Genomic DNA, 20048 nt, shown 5'->3' with positions numbered 1-20048 from the left:
GGCTGTATGGCCATGTTCCAGAAGCATTCTCCTGACGTTTCACCCACACCTATGGCAGGCATCCTCAGATTTTGTGTGGTCTGTTGGAAACTAGGCGAGTGGGGTTTATATATCTGTAGAATGTCCAAGGTGGGAGAAAGAACTCTTGCCTGTTGGAGACAAGTGTGAATGTTGCAATTGGTCAGCTTGATTCGCATTGAATACTCTTGCAGCTTCAAAGCCTGGCTGCTTCCTGCTTGGGGCAATCCTTTGTTGGGAAGTGTTAGCAGGCCCTGATCGTTTCATGTACTGTTTTTTAAGGAACAAAGAGTTCTTTCTCCCACCCTGGACATTTCACAGATATATACACCTCACTTGCCTAGTTTCCAACAGACCTCACAACCTCTGAGGCTGCCTGCTATAGATATGGGTAAATGTCAGGAGAGAATGCTTCTGGAATATGGCCATACAGTCCAGAAAACTCACAGCAACCCAGTGATTCCGGGCATGAAAGCCTTCAACAATACACTGAACAAAAGACAAATTTACATTATGCCAAATAAAATTCTATCCTTATGTTACATTGTGTATTTGGGTACAAGTTAAAGTTTTAAAAAATGTGCAATGTGCATCCTTATTTTCTAGGATTTGTACCCACATAAACTTTTTAAGTATACTCATGTTAACTCAATAAACTTCTCATGGTAAAAGAGAAATTTTAAGTCATAGTTTTGTTACAGCAGGTATTTCTTTGATATGATTAGTTATTGCATTATATTTTATACTGAAATATTAGTGTTTTGCTGTGTTCTTAGACAAATCCAAAGAATCCAATTTAATGTTGCCACTCATACTTCACTCAACAGCAAGTGCAAGACTGCTCCCCGCTCTTTTTTCCTCCCAAGTATGCTTTGTAGGCATTCTAAATCTAACAGAATTTAGTAACCCAAAGTAACATTTCTTCACATTGGTTTGAATTTCTCTGTGCAATTAACAAGCGTTTTAAATATAATATGTTGTATTTTATAATGCATTAATTCCACAAAGATATGATCAAGCAGCTGTTTCTCAGAAATTACTCACTCTGTCACTCTAAACAAGGAAAAGTTATGAACTGTAATAAGGAAATAAATGCTGAATTAAGCACATCAGAAATTTTAAGTATACAGTTTATTTACAACAGAAGGACACAGAGTAGTTTCTAACTATGATTGTTTTTTTAAATTAAAAGCCCTAATAAGCCTAATAATTAGATATTAAAATATCACAGCAATAACTGAGGGTGTCTGAGACAGCCCTCTGAATAACGCCAGGTCTTCATTTTGGAGCAAAAGCAGCATTAGTGAATGTATCCACACACAGCAAGGGGACATGAAAGCTCCAGCTCAAAGAGTGCCACAGAACCGGCCCAATAATTCAGAAGCAAGGATGGGACTGCTGCGCCTTGATGCCGAATTCACTACCACCTAAAGATAGTTTTCCACGAAGTCAATACAACGCTGAGCTTATGTTTAGCTTCCGGTGAGAAACAAAGTGGCTTGAGACTAGTTATAAGAGCATCAATAACTGGCCGGCCTTTGCACACCAGGTTTAACAGGAACACACCACACTGTTCAGACTTTAGTAGAAGCTTCTGAATCCATTCTTCAGAAAACAGAGAAACCATATTAGAGACCTCTGGTCTGGGAAGGCAGGAGAAGTATCGCAGAGGCACTTCACAAATCCCGGTAACTGAAGTACCAAATGTTTTTTTTGGGAGTACCACACAGATATGTCCAATAGCTTCATTTCTTGTATTCAGTGCCTCATAGCTTTGTTCCTCCTTTTGTAACTTTCTGCGCAAAACAACACAAAATAGTTTAAATCCAACATTTCTTAGATGAAAGGCTTTAATAAACCAAATGTTTTTAAAGGCTTCTTTGGAGGCTTTTAAGCAGAGACTGGATGGCCATCTGTTGGGGGTGCTTTGAATGTGATTTTCCTACTTCTTGGCAAGAGGATGGACTGGATGGTCCACAAGATCTCTTCCAACTCAATGATTCTAAGTATGAGAAATAAGAGGAATCAATCCATACGATGCTTCCAGTATTCTGAGACTCACTGTATGGATTATATGCATTTCTCCCTTTCTGCAAACAGAACGCATTAGCTGCTTCCTAACTGAGATAAAACATAGTTTTGCTTCTCTAGCATCAGACATTCCTTTCAAAGTAATCAAATTCTGGGGCTAAATGCAACACTGCAGTGCCAAAATGTTCTTTTCCTCTCCAGTCTGCCGCTCAATTTAACAAACTATTCCAGAGGATTTTCCAGCCCCATTAAGGTTTTGATGATACTGTGCAGAAGGGAGATGAACTCAAACCTCCTCTAGCTTTAAAACGAGGTCTGAAATTGATGGTAAAGAAGGCTGTTAATCCAATATAACAAACTATATGGTACAATAGCTATGCCACATCAATTTTTTTTTGCTCTTAATTTAATAAAACATTATAAAGGCAGTTTAACTAGATTGTAGACTTACTAATATTAGGTTGAAACCATGCACAAATGTAGACTCTACGATCCTCACTGGTTTTAGCTTATTTTTTAGAGTTCGTATATCTGTTGTTATCCTGCTCATCTTCAGCAAGAGAAAAAAATAAAACTTTCCTGAAACTAGAATTATGCTTTACAAAATGGAATATAAATTTTTCTAGACCAACCTGTGGATCTACTGTAGCAAAGATGAGACCCCATAAGAATGTCTTGATACTGACATGGGCATTAGATGATGAGATGGCAAAACCACATCAGGAGCAGTGTGGAGAGAATTTGATGTTGCTTCAGCAAGAACCTCTGCTATTAGGCAAAAGAATAAATTATACTTTAAAAAACAAAGTGAATATTTCACAAGGAACTCAAAAGGATATTTGATCTTAAGAAAAAGGCTGACACACATACTGTCTGCAATCCAACTTCCTCATATATCTAATCCATAAAGAAAATGGACAACAGAAGGAACTGCAAACTCAAATGTCAACTCTGCTAATGGTAAGATACAGTGGGAAGACAGAAAATGTATTCCCCAAAAACTAAGTCACAAATAAAAGGCATCTGGTTTGGAAGGACAAAAGAGATACGTAAACAAACCCGCATACCTTTTCCCCCACACCTCCAGGTCAGACACAATATATACCAATAATAGCAATTTATATCACACCCTTCAAAAAGTATCTAGATACCAATATCAACCCTCAAGGAAATTAAGGAAATTAACGTATATACTCCAGTATAAGCCAGGTTTTTCAGCCCTTTTTTCAGCTGAAAAAGCCCCTCTCGGCTTATACTCGAGTCAAAGTTATATATCATTTTACTCTGTTGTTATTATTATTATTTTATTAAATTTCTTATTTTACTCTATTTTTACATTTACATTATTTTTATTCTTACATTTCTTCTTTTACTTTATTATTGATATTATCATATTTACATTATTTTACTCTATCATTATTATTACGTTTATTACTTTATTCTCTTTATTATTATTGGAAGGATACATAAGCACATTTACATTGAAGAAGGTTATTTATTTATTTATTATTTGAACTTATATGCTGCCACTCCCCTGGGGCTCGGAGCGGCTTACAAGAACGGCTAAAATCGAATACAATTTAAAACAATTTAAAAACAATCAGAGATCAAAGGCCCGTCGAAATAGATATGTCTTACATGCCCTGCAGAAAGCTGATAAATCCCGCAAGGCACGGACTTCAGGTGGTAAAGTAGAATAATGGTTTAATCAGAGTTGGACAGCCTTATCTTAAATTACAGTTTTAAACAAAAACATTTAACCCACTGATGCCTCAATTAATGCAATTTTATTGTATCTATTTTTATTTTGAAATTTACCAGTAGCTGCTGCATTTCCCATTCTCGGTTTATACTTGAGTCAATGCGTTTTCCCAGTTTTGGCTTATATTTGGCTTATATTTGGGTCGGCTTATACTCAAGTATATACAGTATCCGATTTCCTCTTCCACCAACCCATTTCAAATGTTCACTGAAGTAAATTTGTTTACATTCCAATTATTTCATGCTTGTAAAAGAGAACCCCACCCATCTTTGGCTTTATGTTATTATTCTGCTTTCTTCCCAAAATTTGAGATTCAAAAGACCTCAGAATTTAAAAGAATAGAATAAAAAGGATACAAAAAGTGATGTTTTAAATAGAATTAAACTATTTACAGTATTCAAACCACAGGGTTATGGAAATAAAAAAAACTTTTAAAAACACTTTAAAATATTTTAAGCAATCCCAGGTACAATATTGGTCATGTTTATATTAAACAAAAATTTCCTCACCCTCCTTTACACCAATAATAGATTCAGTGTCTGGCAGGTGCAACGATTCCACACCAAGGCTGGGAGGCGAACCTATTGACACCAGGTTCTTGCTGTGCACTTCAGACTCTTCCAACAAACTACTGCCCATCAGTGATTCTGATAAAAAACAAGATTCTAACATTTGAACTGTAGTCTGCACCACTGCTTCACCAAAGGAGTTTTCCCTATCTCAAATCTAAACAAGGTGAAGAATTTAGGTCTCACTTAAAAGTATCCCTTTGAGATATAGAAACTGGATTCTGAAGGAAGGTCACTTCTAAAAGGTAGAATTTTATAAGGGAGCTCTGACTAAATAGGATGATTTTCATTAAAGACAAATACAGCTAAAAAGGTCAATTTCTGAAAACAAAGAAAGCTTCAGTGTTACATAATCAAACACTCTTGCTCTCATTTTAAAAGCTTTTACTTGGTGGCCTGCCTCTACAAGGCAAGATTCTCGTTATCCATCAACCCATCTCACAACTCTCTTTTTAAACGAAGGCTGCTCTGAGTCTGGGGTCAATGATCTGCCTTTTAGACTCTCTGGGACAGGACTGTCAAACTCATTTTCATTGAGGGCCACATCAGCCTTAGGGTTGCCTTCAAAGGGCAGCTGAATCCATGGACTGTGGATATAAAGGGCCAACTATATTTTTATATAGTGGCCGGTGCTCTTTAGTTTTCACTGAGTTTGGGTCTGATATGTTATTGAACAACAACTCCCATCATATGTGAACTGGGAATAATGGGAACTGTAACCCAACAACACTTGGGTTGGGGAAAGGTTAAAGAATAATTTGAAGTCAGACATCATATCCACAAGCCTTTTATTTAAATCCAAACCCTACTCTCCTGATTAAACAGAACAAATTGCAATGTTACTGTATCGCAATTCCCATCAGGTCTAGTCATGATGTCTAATGATGAGGAATACAGGAATTGTAGTCAAGCATCTGCAGGGCCACCTAAAATGTCATGGCAGGCCGGATTTGGGGACATGTTCTCTAGGAGCTAGCCAGATTCCCAAAATTCAGAAGTGGTCAGAAGTCCAACTTTATTGTAGTTTTAAAACTGATATTATTTTATGTTTAAACAGTACCCAGAGATCTGACAGCCCATTCAAGATGTGAACTGCCTCTCTTGGAGGCTTCTAGGACAGAACATTCACCCGGGGGGGGGGGGGGGGGGGGCAGAAAAGGGCAATTAAGGGAATAACTATGAAGGAGCTGAGGACTGCACTTTCCCCACCCCAGCTCTAAACTGACTCATCCTCTCCACTACTACCAGGAACGATTCAATTTCTACCTCTTTGCTCATGCTGTCTGTTGCTAGTAATTCCAATTCTAGAATGGTGCTTCTTCATATGCACGTTTCTGCTACCACTTTGAGAAAATGTCTTCCCACAGATTTGACACTGATGTGGCTTTACTCCTGAAACAAGACAGAACATTTATTCAAGAAGGAACTGGAATATTCATTTTCTGTATTTACATAGTTGATATATTTCAACCTCAGGGGCCAAATAAAAGTTCTAGGAGATATAGTGAAGTTCACAACCACATCTTTCTAAGAAGTTTAAGTAATCTGAAGTCAAAGGTCTCTACCTCCAATACATTTGGGGCCTTTGCTTTACAGAGTACAGGATAGCCAAGATGAAATTTCACCATCTTGTGGTATGACTGACATGTAGGTTACAGAAAGGAAAAAGGAGGCAGGTCAAGATGTTTTTTGAAAAATCAGTTTTTTTACAAAAGGAGCAGCAGTAATTGTTCCACAGGGCCAAGGGAATATATTACTGTCTTCAAAGGCAAAGCTGTGTTAATCTGTCTCAGTTTGCAAAGGGGATCTTGTTGTACCTTTGAGACGGAGAGAAATAAGTTGTTTTGTAGGCTTAAGTCTACTTCATCTGATGTATAGCATGAAATGCATAGGGACGGACATTTATAGCTATGAATGAGCAAGTTGTGTACAAATAGCAAAAGAAATTCAAAACCTATAGGAATGAGATGAAGAATTGTGGAACAAAAATGGGGAAAATATATTACCTATTACTGGGCTGAATTGATCAAATGGATGAAGTACAACCTGAAAGGAGACACGGTAAAATGGTAAGAGAGCCCCCATGATGCTGCAGTGTTAACAGGTCAGGATCTTCTGCCGACAGGCATTTGGGGAAGGGGGAAGGGGCAGGTTTGGGGGAGGTTGGGTGAGATGGGGGGGGGGAGTATAAATTTTAATGGTCATTTTAGTGTATTTGCTGTATTTCTGTTTTTACCACCCTTTTACTCTTTTAATTGTTTTGGTTTTTTTTAACTTTTGTATTGCACTTTTTGAACTTGTCTACTGTGGGTTGTTAGCTGCCTTGAGTCCCCACAGGGACAAAGGCAGGATATAAATGAGGAGGAGGAGGAACTAGTGTTATAAGATGCACACTGTGGAAGGAAACCATTGTCTCTGGTCAACCCGCTACTAAAGGACTGGGGCTTCTGCATGTATTCCAGTTCTACTATTTCTCAAATATTAGGAATGGAAATTCACAAAAACAGTTGTGGAACACTTCAGTCTTCCTGGCCATTCCATCTCAGACCTCAAAACAGAGGTCCTTTAACAAAAACTACGAAGGAAGATCGGAAAAAGAAACTGCAGAATCAGAATGTATGCACAAGCTCCAGTTCTAGGTACTTCTGCATCTGATGAAGTGGACAGTGTACAAAAGCTGATGCTACCAACTTCTCTCAGAGAGTCTCAAAGGTGCTGCAAGACCCTTTTGTATGCTGACTTTAAGAAAGACACTCTTGTGTCATGTGATTCTCAGTTAAGAGGATGACGTTCCCTTACCTGAATGGACAACAAGGTGTTTCCGAAGGCTGGAGTATTCAGCAAAGGAACGACCACAGCCTTGTGCCTCACATAAGAAGGGTTTTTCCCCTGCAGTATAAAAATTTATAATTAGATATTTGCTTCACTCAAATGGAAAGTGTACTTAAGTGGAATATGCTGTAGACCACTGCTTCTTAAACTGTGGGTCCCAACCCAAAATAGCATCCTCTTAGCTCAATGTTGGGGTCCTGAAAAATTTGGCAACAGTAAAAGTTTTCTGAATGTCACCTAGTGGTTGTTTTACATATTTACATGAATCTGCTGTGCAGTGTTTACAGTGGACTCTGCAGAAGGTTCTTCAGCTATGCTTCATAAAAAGGAAAACCTGTCAGTTTAGGAAGCCTTGCAAGTGCTGATTCAGTATCAGTAAATGATGTATTTTTACACCTATTTTAGATACCTATGTTGTATACCCAGGGTCATGGGTGGAAATGTTTAATAAGCCCTGCCTTAGACTACAGAGGATAAATAAATAATAAATATACAAATCTTTATTTATAGACTGCCCTATCTCCCCAAAGAGACTCAGGGTGGTTTCCAGCATATATGGCAAACATTAAATGCCAACTACTCACTCTTCACCTTTTCAGTTTCCCAAATCAAGTTCTACTCCTACAAGCTTGCTTGTATCAGTTGTTTTTTTTTGGATATAAAAATAATTGCTCTTACCATTTGCTTGAACACTGATACACAATATATAACCACATCAACACTGCCAGTCTATGATTCGTTAACTACACAATCCAAACCAGAAATCAGTTTCTTTGGAATTAGGTGTTACCTAACTACCAGTAAGATTAATTATGTTAAAATTTATTTATATTTATTAATTTATTACTTTAAATATTCCCTTTTTCAGTTCATTACAGATTGTATAGTAACAAAAAAAAAAGATTGGAAGCCTTTGACAAGTGCACCATGGAAAGCTGGATCTTCATATAAATCTAGGCTTCTTAAAAATAATTGGACTACAGACAAAATTTGGGTGGCTGATACAAAGGAAAACCTGGTTGAAATCTGTTAAAAGTTAGAAATAAAGACTCCATATGGCGTTGGCTCAGTAGAACAAGCACAGCGGGAGGAATTAAATCAGAGGGCTGCTGAAAGCTGGCATGGGATGAAAACGAGAAATCGTACTGGAAAGACCAAGGTCAAGGAACGGTGAATGGCTATCAAGAATGAAACTATTTTGTGATTATAGATTGTTTATACAGCAACACTATTTAGAAATCTGAAGTCTTAAACCATAGCAAGTGATCATTAAGATCAATACAGTATTTTATTTCCAGCTTTTGTCTTATTTTGAAACTACCTTGAAATTTCTTTGGGTTGCTAGGTTTAGTTAGACATTTTAGCTAAAATCCTCCAAAATGAAAATAGCTGATGTAACACACTGCTATTGTCACAGACTTTTAACACTGTTTGTCTGCACACTTCTGTAATACTTATCATTTTTATTGTATAGCTAAGAACAGTTGTAGTTAACAAGGAAAGACTGAGAACAGACAATGCAAACCTATTGATTTCAACTGTTATTTTCAAGTTCAGCACAGATTCTATCTAACCCAAAATTAAGTATTTAACCACAGGCAGAAAGAGACAGGAGTAATCAAGTCGGAGGTCTGTTCACAATATGATAACCCAAAATACAAACATTGTTAAAAACTGTAGTAATTCAAAGTTCTGAAAAAAGGGGAACATACCAGTGTGAATCCGAAGGTGATTTTTCAGATTGCCAGCTGTTGTGAATTGCTTCCCGCAGCCTAGCTCAGTGCAAATGAATGGTTTCTCACCATTGTGTGTCCTCATGTGGACTTTCAGGCGCTGCAGGACATAGAAGCTTTTCCCACAGCCTTTCGCTGGACAAGTAAACGAACGATCATTCCTAACAGACAAAGATCAAGTTCAGGAATCCACAATCTGACATAGGCAATCTGTGCTCTGCTAAGATCTATAATGCAAACCCATATCTGATGTTGTTGGTTTTTTAACTTCAAAACTAAGGACATTGACTGAAAAGTGAAAGTTGGGATGGAGAATGTGTAGTCTGCAGGAAAAGGTATGACTGGCAATGGAAAAGTGCTTTTAAAGAAAGATTTGGTCCAGATGCCTCCATGTCCTTTAAGGTGTTAAGCCATATCACCATATTTTAGGTTTAGGAGAGCCCTTTCTTAAGACAGGAAGTCAACTGCAAGTTAATTTCCTATTTCTTTAAAAAAAAAAAAGACATCTCCTGGGCCTAAATTGGCCTAGACAGCTCCAAAACTGTCTCTTCATTTTGGCTATTTAGAAAGTAAGTGTCTCTTTTTTTAAAAAGAGGCAAACTGTTATGAGGTAGGGATGTTGCCGTCCTAAATCCCATGGAGGCTCAGTGAAGCCTGTCAACTTCTGACAGTTGCCCATCTCTGCATTAGCAGCGTTTTAATATCCAAGAGGATGCATCTTCAAAATAAATTATTTATGTGACTATTTTTGTTTCATATTTTAACCATCTTTTTAAAAGGCTTAGGCCTTTTTGTTCACAAAACACTAGGATTCTTATTCCAACAGATTGTTAACAAAGCACAAGTAGCTCCCATACTTATAAAATAATGTATCTATGAACACTATTAAAAGCTGCTTTGAGTGTGTTTTTTTACCTAAAATTCACTTATTTAGTGAACGTTTGCTCGGACAGAATAATAGATTATTCTACAGTCAGATACGACATAAATATCTATCCAGTGTGCACAGTGCAAGCAAAGTCACGGTCACAGCAAATCTACACACCTATGTGTTTTTAAGTGATATCTGAAGTGAGCTGGCCATACAAAGGTCCTATCACAGCCTTCTACAGTGCATGTCAACTTTTTCTCCACCCGGGGCAAGTGAGGAATGGGATTGGGTTCTTTCGGTTGCGAGTCTCCTGAGCAAACATGAACATTTTCACCTGGAAAGAGTTGGAAGAAAGTAACATGAGGCTACAATACAAAACATTCAAGTAGAAAACATTTAATATAAAACAAACCCACAAACTTGATATATTTCTTAGTGGGCATCCACACTGTAGAATTAATGAAATTCGACAGCACTTTAACTGCTAAGGTCCAATGCTATGGAATCCTGGGGGTTGTAGTTTTACAAGGTTTTTAGTCTTCTCTGCTAAAGAGGACTGGAGTATCACCAAACTACAAATCCAGAATTCCATAGCACTGAACCATGGCAGTTAAATTGCACTGATTCTACAATGTAGATATACACTCAGTATTGTGATTAGTCATCTCTATAAAACTGATCTTGCTTTTCTCCTTACTTAGAGTGATATCCTGAAGAACAGTTTTGTAAACATGTATGAGATTTGAGATATACTGAAGCAATTTAACTTATACTAACTGAATAGTAATTTAACTAGTAATTTAATTAGTATGAGCCATACCACAGTAATTTATTTAATGAGGCATAATTAAGTAATTTAAAACTTTATTTTAAATTGGGTAATTTAACAAATGTCAATAATTAACTTAAAGAGTAGATCATTTTAACTCTTTAAAAGACAAAAAATAGTATCTTACCATTATTGCTTGCTTTGGCATTCTTGGCAAGCTGTGCTCGAGTGGCAGCGATCAAGCTGTCATGGGCGAGTTCCTGCACTCGTAAAAACCATGGAGTGCTGCTGTCAGTGCTATTATTAGAGAACAAGTCATTCCCAGAATCTTCTGCTTCATCCTGGACAAACACCAGGTGCTCTGAGAGAGAGCCAAGACCTACAAAGGATGCAGTTTCATCAGACACGAAGAAGATGATCAAGTTCAGCTGTGACCTACAGTACTGTGCATCCTCTTGTGTAAGTCCAGAAATTTGAGTCAAAAAATCAATGAAAAAACCTGGGTCAACTAACCCACATGTCAGCATAAGAACTGTACCTTAACTCTTTTTTTAAAAAAATCAACTCCTTCTCTGAGCAGAGTGGTGAAAGACAACAGCTTATTATGTCCCAAAAGAATTGAAAAGAAACATCAATCCCATCCCATTCTCTCTGTTGTGGTGCCACCTCTGGCCTTTTATTAAGTCTGAGTACGAAAATGGAGGAAGTGGTCACCAGGGATGGCTGGCTCCTTAAGGCCGAGTTGACACCTTCCCCTCTCCACAGAAAGATTCTTAGCTTATCCATGGGTCATATCAAATTCCATGATCTTGGCACCAAAACATGCTTACAGGAGTACATACGGTATATCAAGAAACTTCTACAGTGACTTGATTAGACCTGCTGCTGATAATTGTATAATTCCTACACATTCAGAAGCATCTAAAACTCTAGTATGCTTTTCAGAATAATTTGTGATACATAAGCCTGCCTTCCACTTTTACTAGATGCTGATATGGATGTTACCTGTCCGTGTTAAATTGAGCAGGATAAAGGAAGTGCTGTCATTGGGCTGAAGATCTTGCAGTAAGCTGGACGTATCAGGGCTTGGGAGAAGCTCAGGGGGCTTCTGTGCCGTCTGTGCCCTTGTCTCCTCACCATCAGGGCCAACAGTCACCTGGAGGTTGCGTAAAAGAGCAGCAGAGGACACATCCTTTGAAGTGCTAGTGTGACTTGGGGAGTCATCTAATGAAGAGAATACAGAAAAAATGTATGAGTCAAAGCATAGAAATGGACATTGATAGAAAATTAACCCATGCTTGATCGGACTACAGGCTTATCTAGTCCAGAATTCTGTTCTCTCAGTAGCCAACCTAATGCAGTCACATGTTTCCGAGCAATTATTATGCTTTCAACAAAGATATAGAAACTAACAATAAAATAAGAAGCTATTATTTAAAGGGCTACTAATAACTGTGCCAGAATTCTCCCTTTTTATTATATTTCTATTTCTATTTTAGGAGTACCCTAGATCCAAACACAATGGTGTATAGTAAAAAATAAAGCTCCCTTCAACTCAAACCTTCATGAGTTGCATGCAATACTTGGGAGTATGTCTCATAGAACTCAATGGGAATAACTTCTGAACAGACAGCTAAAGGAGTGTAATGTTAATATCACTAGAGTATAAGAGAACACTGTGATGGAGGCCTGTCCAGGATGGCCATGCAGTTTCTAGCCTTGAATGCCCACTGCTCTTACTCTGACTATGGTCCCTGCTTAAATCCTTCTTTGGATTTGGATCATGGGCCTCCAGGTGACCTTCATGTGGACAAATCTAACAATTAGTTCCTGTATTAGTAAGCGTGACACTATGTTCCCAGCTTAAGGAAGCCAGTAAGAGTCAGTTACATAAAGTAGCAAATAAAGAGTCACATAAAGTAACAAATACAGCCAGTCCTCCACATTCTCTGGGGTTAGGGGAACAAGACTGCTAGGAAAGTGAAAAAAAATGCAAATAAAGAAATTGCTATTTTTTTTTACCTGAGAGAACACTTTTCTAGAAATGTCTAGGTGTTCCAGCACAACTCTATGGTCAATCTCCATTGGAAGCTGATTACAGAATGGACATGGAAGTCATAGAGATTCCTAGATATGTGTTCTTAGAAATACCTAGGTCCTCCAGCATGACTGGATGAGGTTGACTATATAGTCACACTGGAGGATCTAAAGATTCATAATGAGAACAGTTTTAATCAAATCCATGAATGATCAAAGCTGCAAAAGTCAAAACCATCAATGTGGAGGGACGCCTATAGTGCAACTTCATTTTTGTAAAATACAGAATGGCTGTTTCTTTATCTAGTATATAACAATATTTAAACCAAACTATGTCAGACTTTTTTCTACAAACAATTCAGACACCCAGTACACTTTCACTCCCCTCTTAGTATCACAACTACTCCTTCAGCAGTCTCTCTCCAACTCTTACCAACAAACTTCCTTCTTGTATTGTCGAAGGCTTTCATGGCAGGAATCACCAGGCTGTTGTAAGTTTTTCAGCTGTATAACCTCACAATCTCTGAGGACGTCTGCCATAGATGCAGGCGAAACATCAGGAGAGAATACTTCTGAAACATGGCCGTACAGCCCAAAAAACTTACAACAACCCAAACTGCCTTCTTTTTTTAAAAAAAATCCTCCTCATACAGAGTTTTCTGTGCTGGGATTGGGTACTCTTTGTTATTTACTCGCATGCTTCACCTCCTTCCTTTCATTCAGGAGTCATTCAATAAATTCTTGCCAATTAGATTCCTCTTTGCTTTTCCTGATAACAGTATCTTAAACAAATATTTAGATTAATCAAGTTTCAGATTTTACCTGGCAATATCAGCCTGTTGCATTCTGGGGACTCAGCAACGGGAAGGAGAGACAGACAGGTAAGATCTTTAGGTTCTGATTCCACAAGTTCCTCTCCTAGTGGAATAGCTGTGTTTTGAACGAACTGAACCAGCAGCTAGAGGGGGGAAAGGAAAGGTATTCAGGTAAAAGCCAATCATTAGGTGTCTCCTCCTTCCATACTACAGTTTTAGCTGTAAAAGATGGCAAAATAGAAATATGGCTTATTAGCAATATGTAGATAGAAAAATAAATCTTCCCTCAACCAAAGCTTGGAAGCTAAGTTCTATGAGAAATGGCTTAGGGAGGCGGGAATGTTTAGCTGAGGAGGAGCAGATTGAGAGGGGATATGATAGCCATGTTTAGGCATTTGAAATGATGTCATCTTAAGCAGGGAGCAAGCATTTTCTGTGCTTTGGAGAATAAGGATGTAACTACCACGGAGAAGTAATGCAGTTTGATACCACCTTAACCACTATGGCTCAATGCTATGGAATCCTGGGATTTGCAGTTTGGTGAGGCCCCAGAAAAGGCTAAATAACTTGTAAAACAACACCTAGGACTTCACAGTATTGAGTCATAGGAAATAAAGAGGTGTCAAATTATCTTACTACTACAGGGTAAAAACACCCTCAGACATGGAGCAACAGATTCAAACTACAGGAAAAGAGATTCCACCTAAACATTAGGAAGAACTTCCTGACAGTAACAGCAGTTCGCAATGGAATATGTGATAGAGTCTCCTTCTTTGGAAATGTTTAAACAGTGTCTGTATGGCCATCTGTTGGGAATGCTTTGATTGTGTGTTCCTGCATGGCAGTGGATTGGTCTGGATGGGCCTAGTGATCTCTTCCATCTCAATATTTCTAAAGGCACATTCTAAGTATCATCTAAAGGCACATCTAAGGTGATGAGCTTTCAAATAATACCCTGTAGATACAAAATCAATTCAGCAGTTTTACAATCTTTAATGTAAAAAAAAACCTGTAGCTGTAAGCAATAAAACCTATGTGAACTATGTAAATTGTTGGGAAAGCCATCATTTTTCATTATTATGATTTCCAGAAAAAACACAAAGCAGAGACATAGTTACTGACCTCTGGTTTGGACTCTAACTCATCCGATAACATCGATTCAAGTTTCTGATTCCCAAAGGAAATCTGGGTAAGGCACAAAGCTTAAGAGTTCAAAGTGAACAATATTCTGCGTTTATACACATGTTCTAACCCAAACTTTTGTAAGGATCTTCTTCCAAGAAGCTGTAATAGACATGTATTCAATTTCTCCTGAAAAGAAACAGAAACTAAAATTAAATTACATGACTGGCTATGCTTGATATACAATACCATTTTCTCTCTCATATGCTCAATCTACAGCAATACTGTGGCCATCACTATTTCTATTCCCTTATCTATTAAACTGTAGTCAGAATTAGGTTATTATGTTCCCTTGACAGATACCCAGATCTAGGTCAGCATCAATAAAATTTTAAACATTATGTCACATTTTATATTTTACAGCAATTGCAAATGGGATATTAAACACAACATTCAACTAGCACTGGTTAAATCCCGTAAGAACCACAGAATCCACTGTAGCTATTGATCAGATGCCAGTGAAGGGGAAAGGAGGGATTAAACTGGTTCTCAAGCAACACAATGTGCACAGTGGTAATTGTGGTATTGCTATAGATATTTAAGCAGGGTAAGGGCCATCACCAGTATATCCCTGGCAACATTAGCATGCTGTGTTAATACTAGGCACTAATCCATTAATAGAATCCCAATATCTAAACAAGAATCAGGCGACAAAGACATATAGAACAATTTAATAATTCCACACAGGAATATGTTTGCAAGTATCAGAGGTAAATCTGTCACGCTTTAAGGGGTATAAGCTAGAATATGTCCAGAGGAGATAAAGATGGTAAAAGATCTTGAATCCAAGCCCCATAAGGAATAATTCAGAGCATTGGATATGCTTAGCTTTGAGAAGATTAAGAGGTAACATGATTCTTGTTGTTTGTGACAGGGGAGGTTTGCCCTTGCCTTCCTGAGAGGCTGAGAGCGTGTGACTTCCCAAGATAATCCACTGGGCTTCTATAACCAAGTGAAGATTTGAACCTTGGTCTCCAATTGTAATCCAGTGTTCAACCTGTACACCACATTGGCATACATAGTGCCCTTCCATACAGCCATATAACCCAGAATATCAAGGCAGAAAATCCCACAATTTTTGCTTTGAACTGTGTTATCTGAGTCCACACTGCCATATATTCCAGTCCAAAGCAAATAATGTAGGATTTTATTCAGCTATGTGTAAGAGGCCTAAGAATCTGGTGTCACGTAGAAGACAGAGCAAGCTTGTTTTCTGCTACACCAGAAACTAGGACACAAACCAATAAATTCAATTTACAAGAAAATAAATTCCACAAAGAAAATACTGACAGTAAGAACTGTTCAACGTTTTGCTATGTAGGAATAGACAACTATGCTATGCAGCTCTATATAGTTCAAACTTTTGCCGGAACATTTATTGCAAATCTATGACAGACCAGTAGATCCCGTTTTACCTTCTGGCCCTCCCTTAATCAATGACTTTAATGTTCACTCCCAAGTGAAATAAACTTTATCTCTTAATATTTGTTGCAATCTTACTTGCTCTTTTTACTTGACTTCTCCTTCATAAATTCATTTATGATCCTTTGATTATTCTCTCAATACTCTATGAGGGAATTAGAGGTGAGAGTGACCATATGCATCCTAGACCCTTGCCCATCCTGGCTTTGAAAGGAAACCAGAGTGGGATTGGCCGAGTGGGTGAAGGTAGTGGTTAATGCCTTCCTTCAGGAAGGCAATATTCCAGTGAGCTTAAAACAAGCTGTAATAAAACCACTGTTGAAAAAACCATCACTGGACCCCACTCAATTTGTCAACTGTCATCCAGTTTCCAATCTCCTCTTCTTGGGCAAAGTCCTGGAACGTCTGGTGGCCTCGCAACTCCAAGTATTCTCAAAAGACACGGATTATCTGGATCTGGCATAGGCTGGGTCATGGAAACGAGACAGCCTTGGTCGTCTTCGTAGATGATCTACGCTGGGAGCTAGACAGGGAGAGCTCTGTTGGGTCTGCTGGACCTCTCAATGGCCTTCGATACTGTTGACCACGGTCTCCTTCTGGGATGCCTCACAGGAATAGGCCTTGGAGGTACTATTTTACAGTAGCTCCAGTCCTTCCTAGAGGTTTGTTCCCAGAAGGTGTTGCTGGGGGGCACCTGCTCAACCCCACAACCTTTGTCTTGTGGGGTCCTGCAGGGTTCAATACTGTCCCCCATGTTGTTTAACATCTACATGAAGCCGATGGGGGGAAATCATATGGAGTTTCAGGGTGCGGTGTCACCTGTATGCAGATGATGTCCAACTCCGTCACTCCTTCCCACCTGCTACTAAGGAGGCTATTCAGGTCCTGAACTGGTGTTTGGCTACTGTGATGGTCTGGATGGGGGTGAACAAATTGAAATTGAATCCAGACAAGACAGAGGTACTCCTGGTCAGTTGCAACGCCAAACAAGGCATAGGGTTACAGCCTGTGTTGGATGGGGTTACACACCCCCTGAAGATGCAGGTCCGCAGCTTAGGTGTGATCCTGGATTCATCGCTGAGCCTGGAGCCCCAGGTTTCGGTGACTAGGGGGAAATTTGCACAGTTAAAGCTTGTGCGCCAGCTGCACCCATACCTTGGGAAGTCTGACTTGACCACGGTAGTCCACGCTCTGATTACATCCCATATAGACTACTGCAATGCGCTCTACGCGGGGTTGCCTTTGAAGCTTTAAATGGTCCAGCGGACGGCAGCCAGGCTACAAACGCGAGCTGCGCTTAGGGAGCATGCAACTCCTCTGCTGTGACAGCTCCACTGGCTGCCAGTTTGCTACCGGGCACAATTCAAAGTGCTGGCTTTAGCCTATAAAACCCGAAACGGTTCCAGCCCAGCTTACCTGTCAGAACATATCTCTCCTTATGAACCATCTAGGAATCTAAGATTGGCTGGGGAGGCCCTGCTCTTGATCCTGCCTGCCTTGCAAGTGCACCTGGCGGAGATGAGAGATAGGGCCTTCCCAGTGCTGGCCCCTCGACTGTGGAACTCACTCCCTAGGGATATTAGATCGCCCCCCTCCCTCCTGACCTTCCAAAAAAGAGTAAAAACTTGGCTTTTTGAACAAACGTTTTAAAGTACAGCGAAATAGATAATTATGAAATAGGAAGAATGAACATTGGCTGGACAATGCTGCTGAATAATGATTTTAACAGGATGACATCAGTGATCATCTTTTTTAAACGGTTTAAATACACTTTTTTTAATGTTGAGTGCTTTTAACTGTATTTTTATGAATGTATGGCACTAAAATTACTAATTCTGTGAGCTGCCTTGAGTCGCCACAAGGCTGAGAATGGCAGGCTACAAATGCATAAATAAATAATTATCTCAATATCATAATTCTCTAGATTGTAATCTCCTTGGGTGAGAACAGTCATGGGCAAACTTTGGCCCTCCAGGTGTTTTGGACTTCAACTCCCACAATTTCTAACAGCCATGGTCAGACCACATGTGGAATACTGTGTCCAATTCTGGGCACCACAATTGAAGGGAAATGTTGACAAGCTTGAATGTGTCCAGAGGAGGTGACTAAAATGATCTTGTCTGAAGAACAAGCCCTATGAGGAGCGGCTTAAAAGAGCTGGCCTTGTTTAGCTTGCAGAAGAGAAGGCTGAGAGGAGACACGATGGCAATGTATTGATATGTGAGGGGAAGTCATAGGGAGCAAGCTTGTTTTCTGCTTCCCTGGAGATATGCGGAACAATGGCTTCAAACTACAGGAAAGGAGATTCCACCTGAACATTAGGAAGAACTTCCTGATTATGAGAGTTGTCCAGCAGTGGAACTCTCTGCCTCCGAGTGTGGTAGAGGCTCCTTCTATGGAGGCTTTTAAACAGAGGCTGGATGGCCATCTGTCAGGGGTGCTTTGAATGCAATTTTCCTTCTTCTTGGCAGGGGGTTGGACTGGATGGCCCATGAGGTCTCTTCCAACTCTATAATTCTATGTATAAATATGTGAGGGAAAGTCATAGGGAGGAGGGAGCAAGCTTGTTTTCTGCTGCCCTGGAGACTAGGATGCGGAACAATGGCTTCAAACTACAGGAAAACAGGTGTCACCTGAACATTAGGAAGAACTTCCTGACTGTGAGAGCCGTTCAACAGTGGAACTCTCTGGCCCGGAGTGTGGTGGAGGCTTTTAAACAGAGGCTGGATGGCCATCTGTCAGGGTTGCTTTGAATGCAATTTTCCTTCTTCTTGGCAGGGGGTTGGAATGAATGGCCTTGGCTCTAAGGTTCTATTATTCAACATTTCTCATTGGGAAAAGACCTCAATGAGCATAGTTTCCAAGTAGAGGAGGAGAGTGGCACTTCTGTTTTTAGAAACTAACAAATCAAAAGATGTACATAATGCATATTTTGATATTTATATACAGGAGATTTATGTCCCGCTTTCCTTTCCAAAAACAAAAACAAAACGAGCAACGTCATTTCAAAAGCGACTCTCCCTTTCCATGGGCAAACTTGGGCCCTCCAGGTGTTTTGGACTTCAACTCCCATCATTCCTAATAGCCTCAGGCCCCTTCCTTTTCAACTCAAGCGGCTGAGGGGGAAAAGGAAGGGGCCTGAGGCTATTAGGAATGATGGGAGTTGAAGTCCAAAACACCTGCAGGGCCCAAGTTTGCCCAGGCCTGTATTAGAGAGGAAGAGCCTCCTGTCAAAGGGCGCACCTCTGCGATTGACTGAGAGTAGGCCGCCGCCCAGCCCGCTGCAAGGAAGGAAAGGGCTCCTCCTCGGGAGGGGACGGACTAGGGCGTCGGGAGAAGCCAGACAAACACCGGCGAGGGGCCCAGCGGCTCCAGGCCCTGTTCCCCTCGGTCTGCGACAGAGCTGGGCCTCGAAATGGCGGCGACAAGGCTCCTCCACCAACTCTCCTTCCCTCTCACGGGACGAGCGTTTGCTTACCGGCATCTCAGAACCGCCCGGATGTGACGCGCACAGCCACCGGAAATCCCCAATATCCCTTCTAGCGCGGGCCATAGAGTCAGAGGATAAACAGGACACCTCGGCGGCTTCCCGTTCACAGCTTGAGCCACTCTGTGACAAGAGGGGAGGTCTCTATCGCTGGTTCTATTTCCCGCATACTTGAGGCTTCTTCGCAAAACAACAAACGCTTATGGTTATTGTAGGGTTTTTTTCGGGCTATATGGCCATGTTCTAGAGGCATTCTCTCCTGACGTTTCGCCTGCATCTATGGCAAGCATCCTCAGGGGTTAGTGATGTCTGTTGGAACTAGGAAAATGGGTTTATATATCTGTGGAATGACCAGGGTGGGACAAAGGACTCTTGTCTGTTGGAGCTAGGTGTGAATGTTTCAACTGACCACTTTGATGGCCTGGCAGTGCCTGGGGCAATCTTTTGTTGAGAGGTGATTAGATGTACCTGATTGTTTCCTCTCTGCTGTTTTGCTGTTGTAATTTTAGAGACATCCAGC

The 20048-nt window shown here is 40.0% G+C and overlaps 1 protein-coding gene across 5 annotated transcripts; it reads right to left on the bottom strand.

Annotated features, from left to right (window-relative positions):
- Nucleotides 1–1130: 1130 nt before the first annotated feature.
- Nucleotides 1131–19596, bottom strand: ZNF410 (zinc finger protein 410). 5 transcript variants are annotated; one of them, XM_060758795.2, is made up of 12 exons: nt 19520–19596; nt 14560–14748; nt 13445–13580; nt 11591–11809; nt 10773–10964; nt 9991–10150; nt 8925–9106; nt 7180–7269; nt 5647–5772; nt 4321–4458; nt 2682–2817; nt 1131–2020 (listed from the first exon to the last, which is right to left on the bottom strand). In XM_060758795.2, the coding sequence occupies exons 2-11, from the start codon at nt 14590–14592 to the stop codon at nt 2690–2692; spliced, it is 1404 nt and encodes a 467-aa protein (XP_060614778.2). In that variant the 5' UTR covers nt 14593–14748; nt 19520–19596; the 3' UTR covers nt 1131–2020; nt 2682–2689. The 5 variants fall into 5 exon arrangements, with proteins under 5 accessions (XP_060614778.2, XP_060614761.2, XP_060614786.2 ...); XM_060758778.2 differs by having other exon boundaries at nt 1131–1814; XM_060758803.2 differs by having other exon boundaries at nt 1131–1814; nt 2682–2814.
- Nucleotides 19597–20048: the final 452 nt, after the last annotated feature.

The sequence above is a fragment of the Anolis sagrei genome, chromosome 1 (genome assembly GCF_037176765.1).
Source record: "Anolis sagrei isolate rAnoSag1 chromosome 1, rAnoSag1.mat, whole genome shotgun sequence".
Classification (NCBI taxonomy): Eukaryota; Metazoa; Chordata; class Lepidosauria; order Squamata; family Dactyloidae; genus Anolis; species Anolis sagrei.
The sequence above is the reverse complement of the archived record's forward strand: the minus strand, read 5'-3'. Positions and strand labels throughout refer to the sequence as shown.

Bases quoted from the DNA above. Each gene is read 5' to 3' on its own strand.
- ZNF410 (XM_060758795.2), bottom strand. From the start codon at position 14,592: ATGTTATCGGATGAGTTAGAGTCCAAACCAGAG. The intron at 10,965-11,590 runs GTAACATCCATA...CATCCTTTGTAG, and splicing joins GCTCAATTTAACACGGACAG to GTCTTGGCTCTCTCTCAGAG. The intron at 10,151-10,772 runs GTAAGATACTAT...AACTCTTTCCAG, and splicing joins TGCCAAAGCAAGCAATAATG to GTGAAAATGTTCATGTTTGC.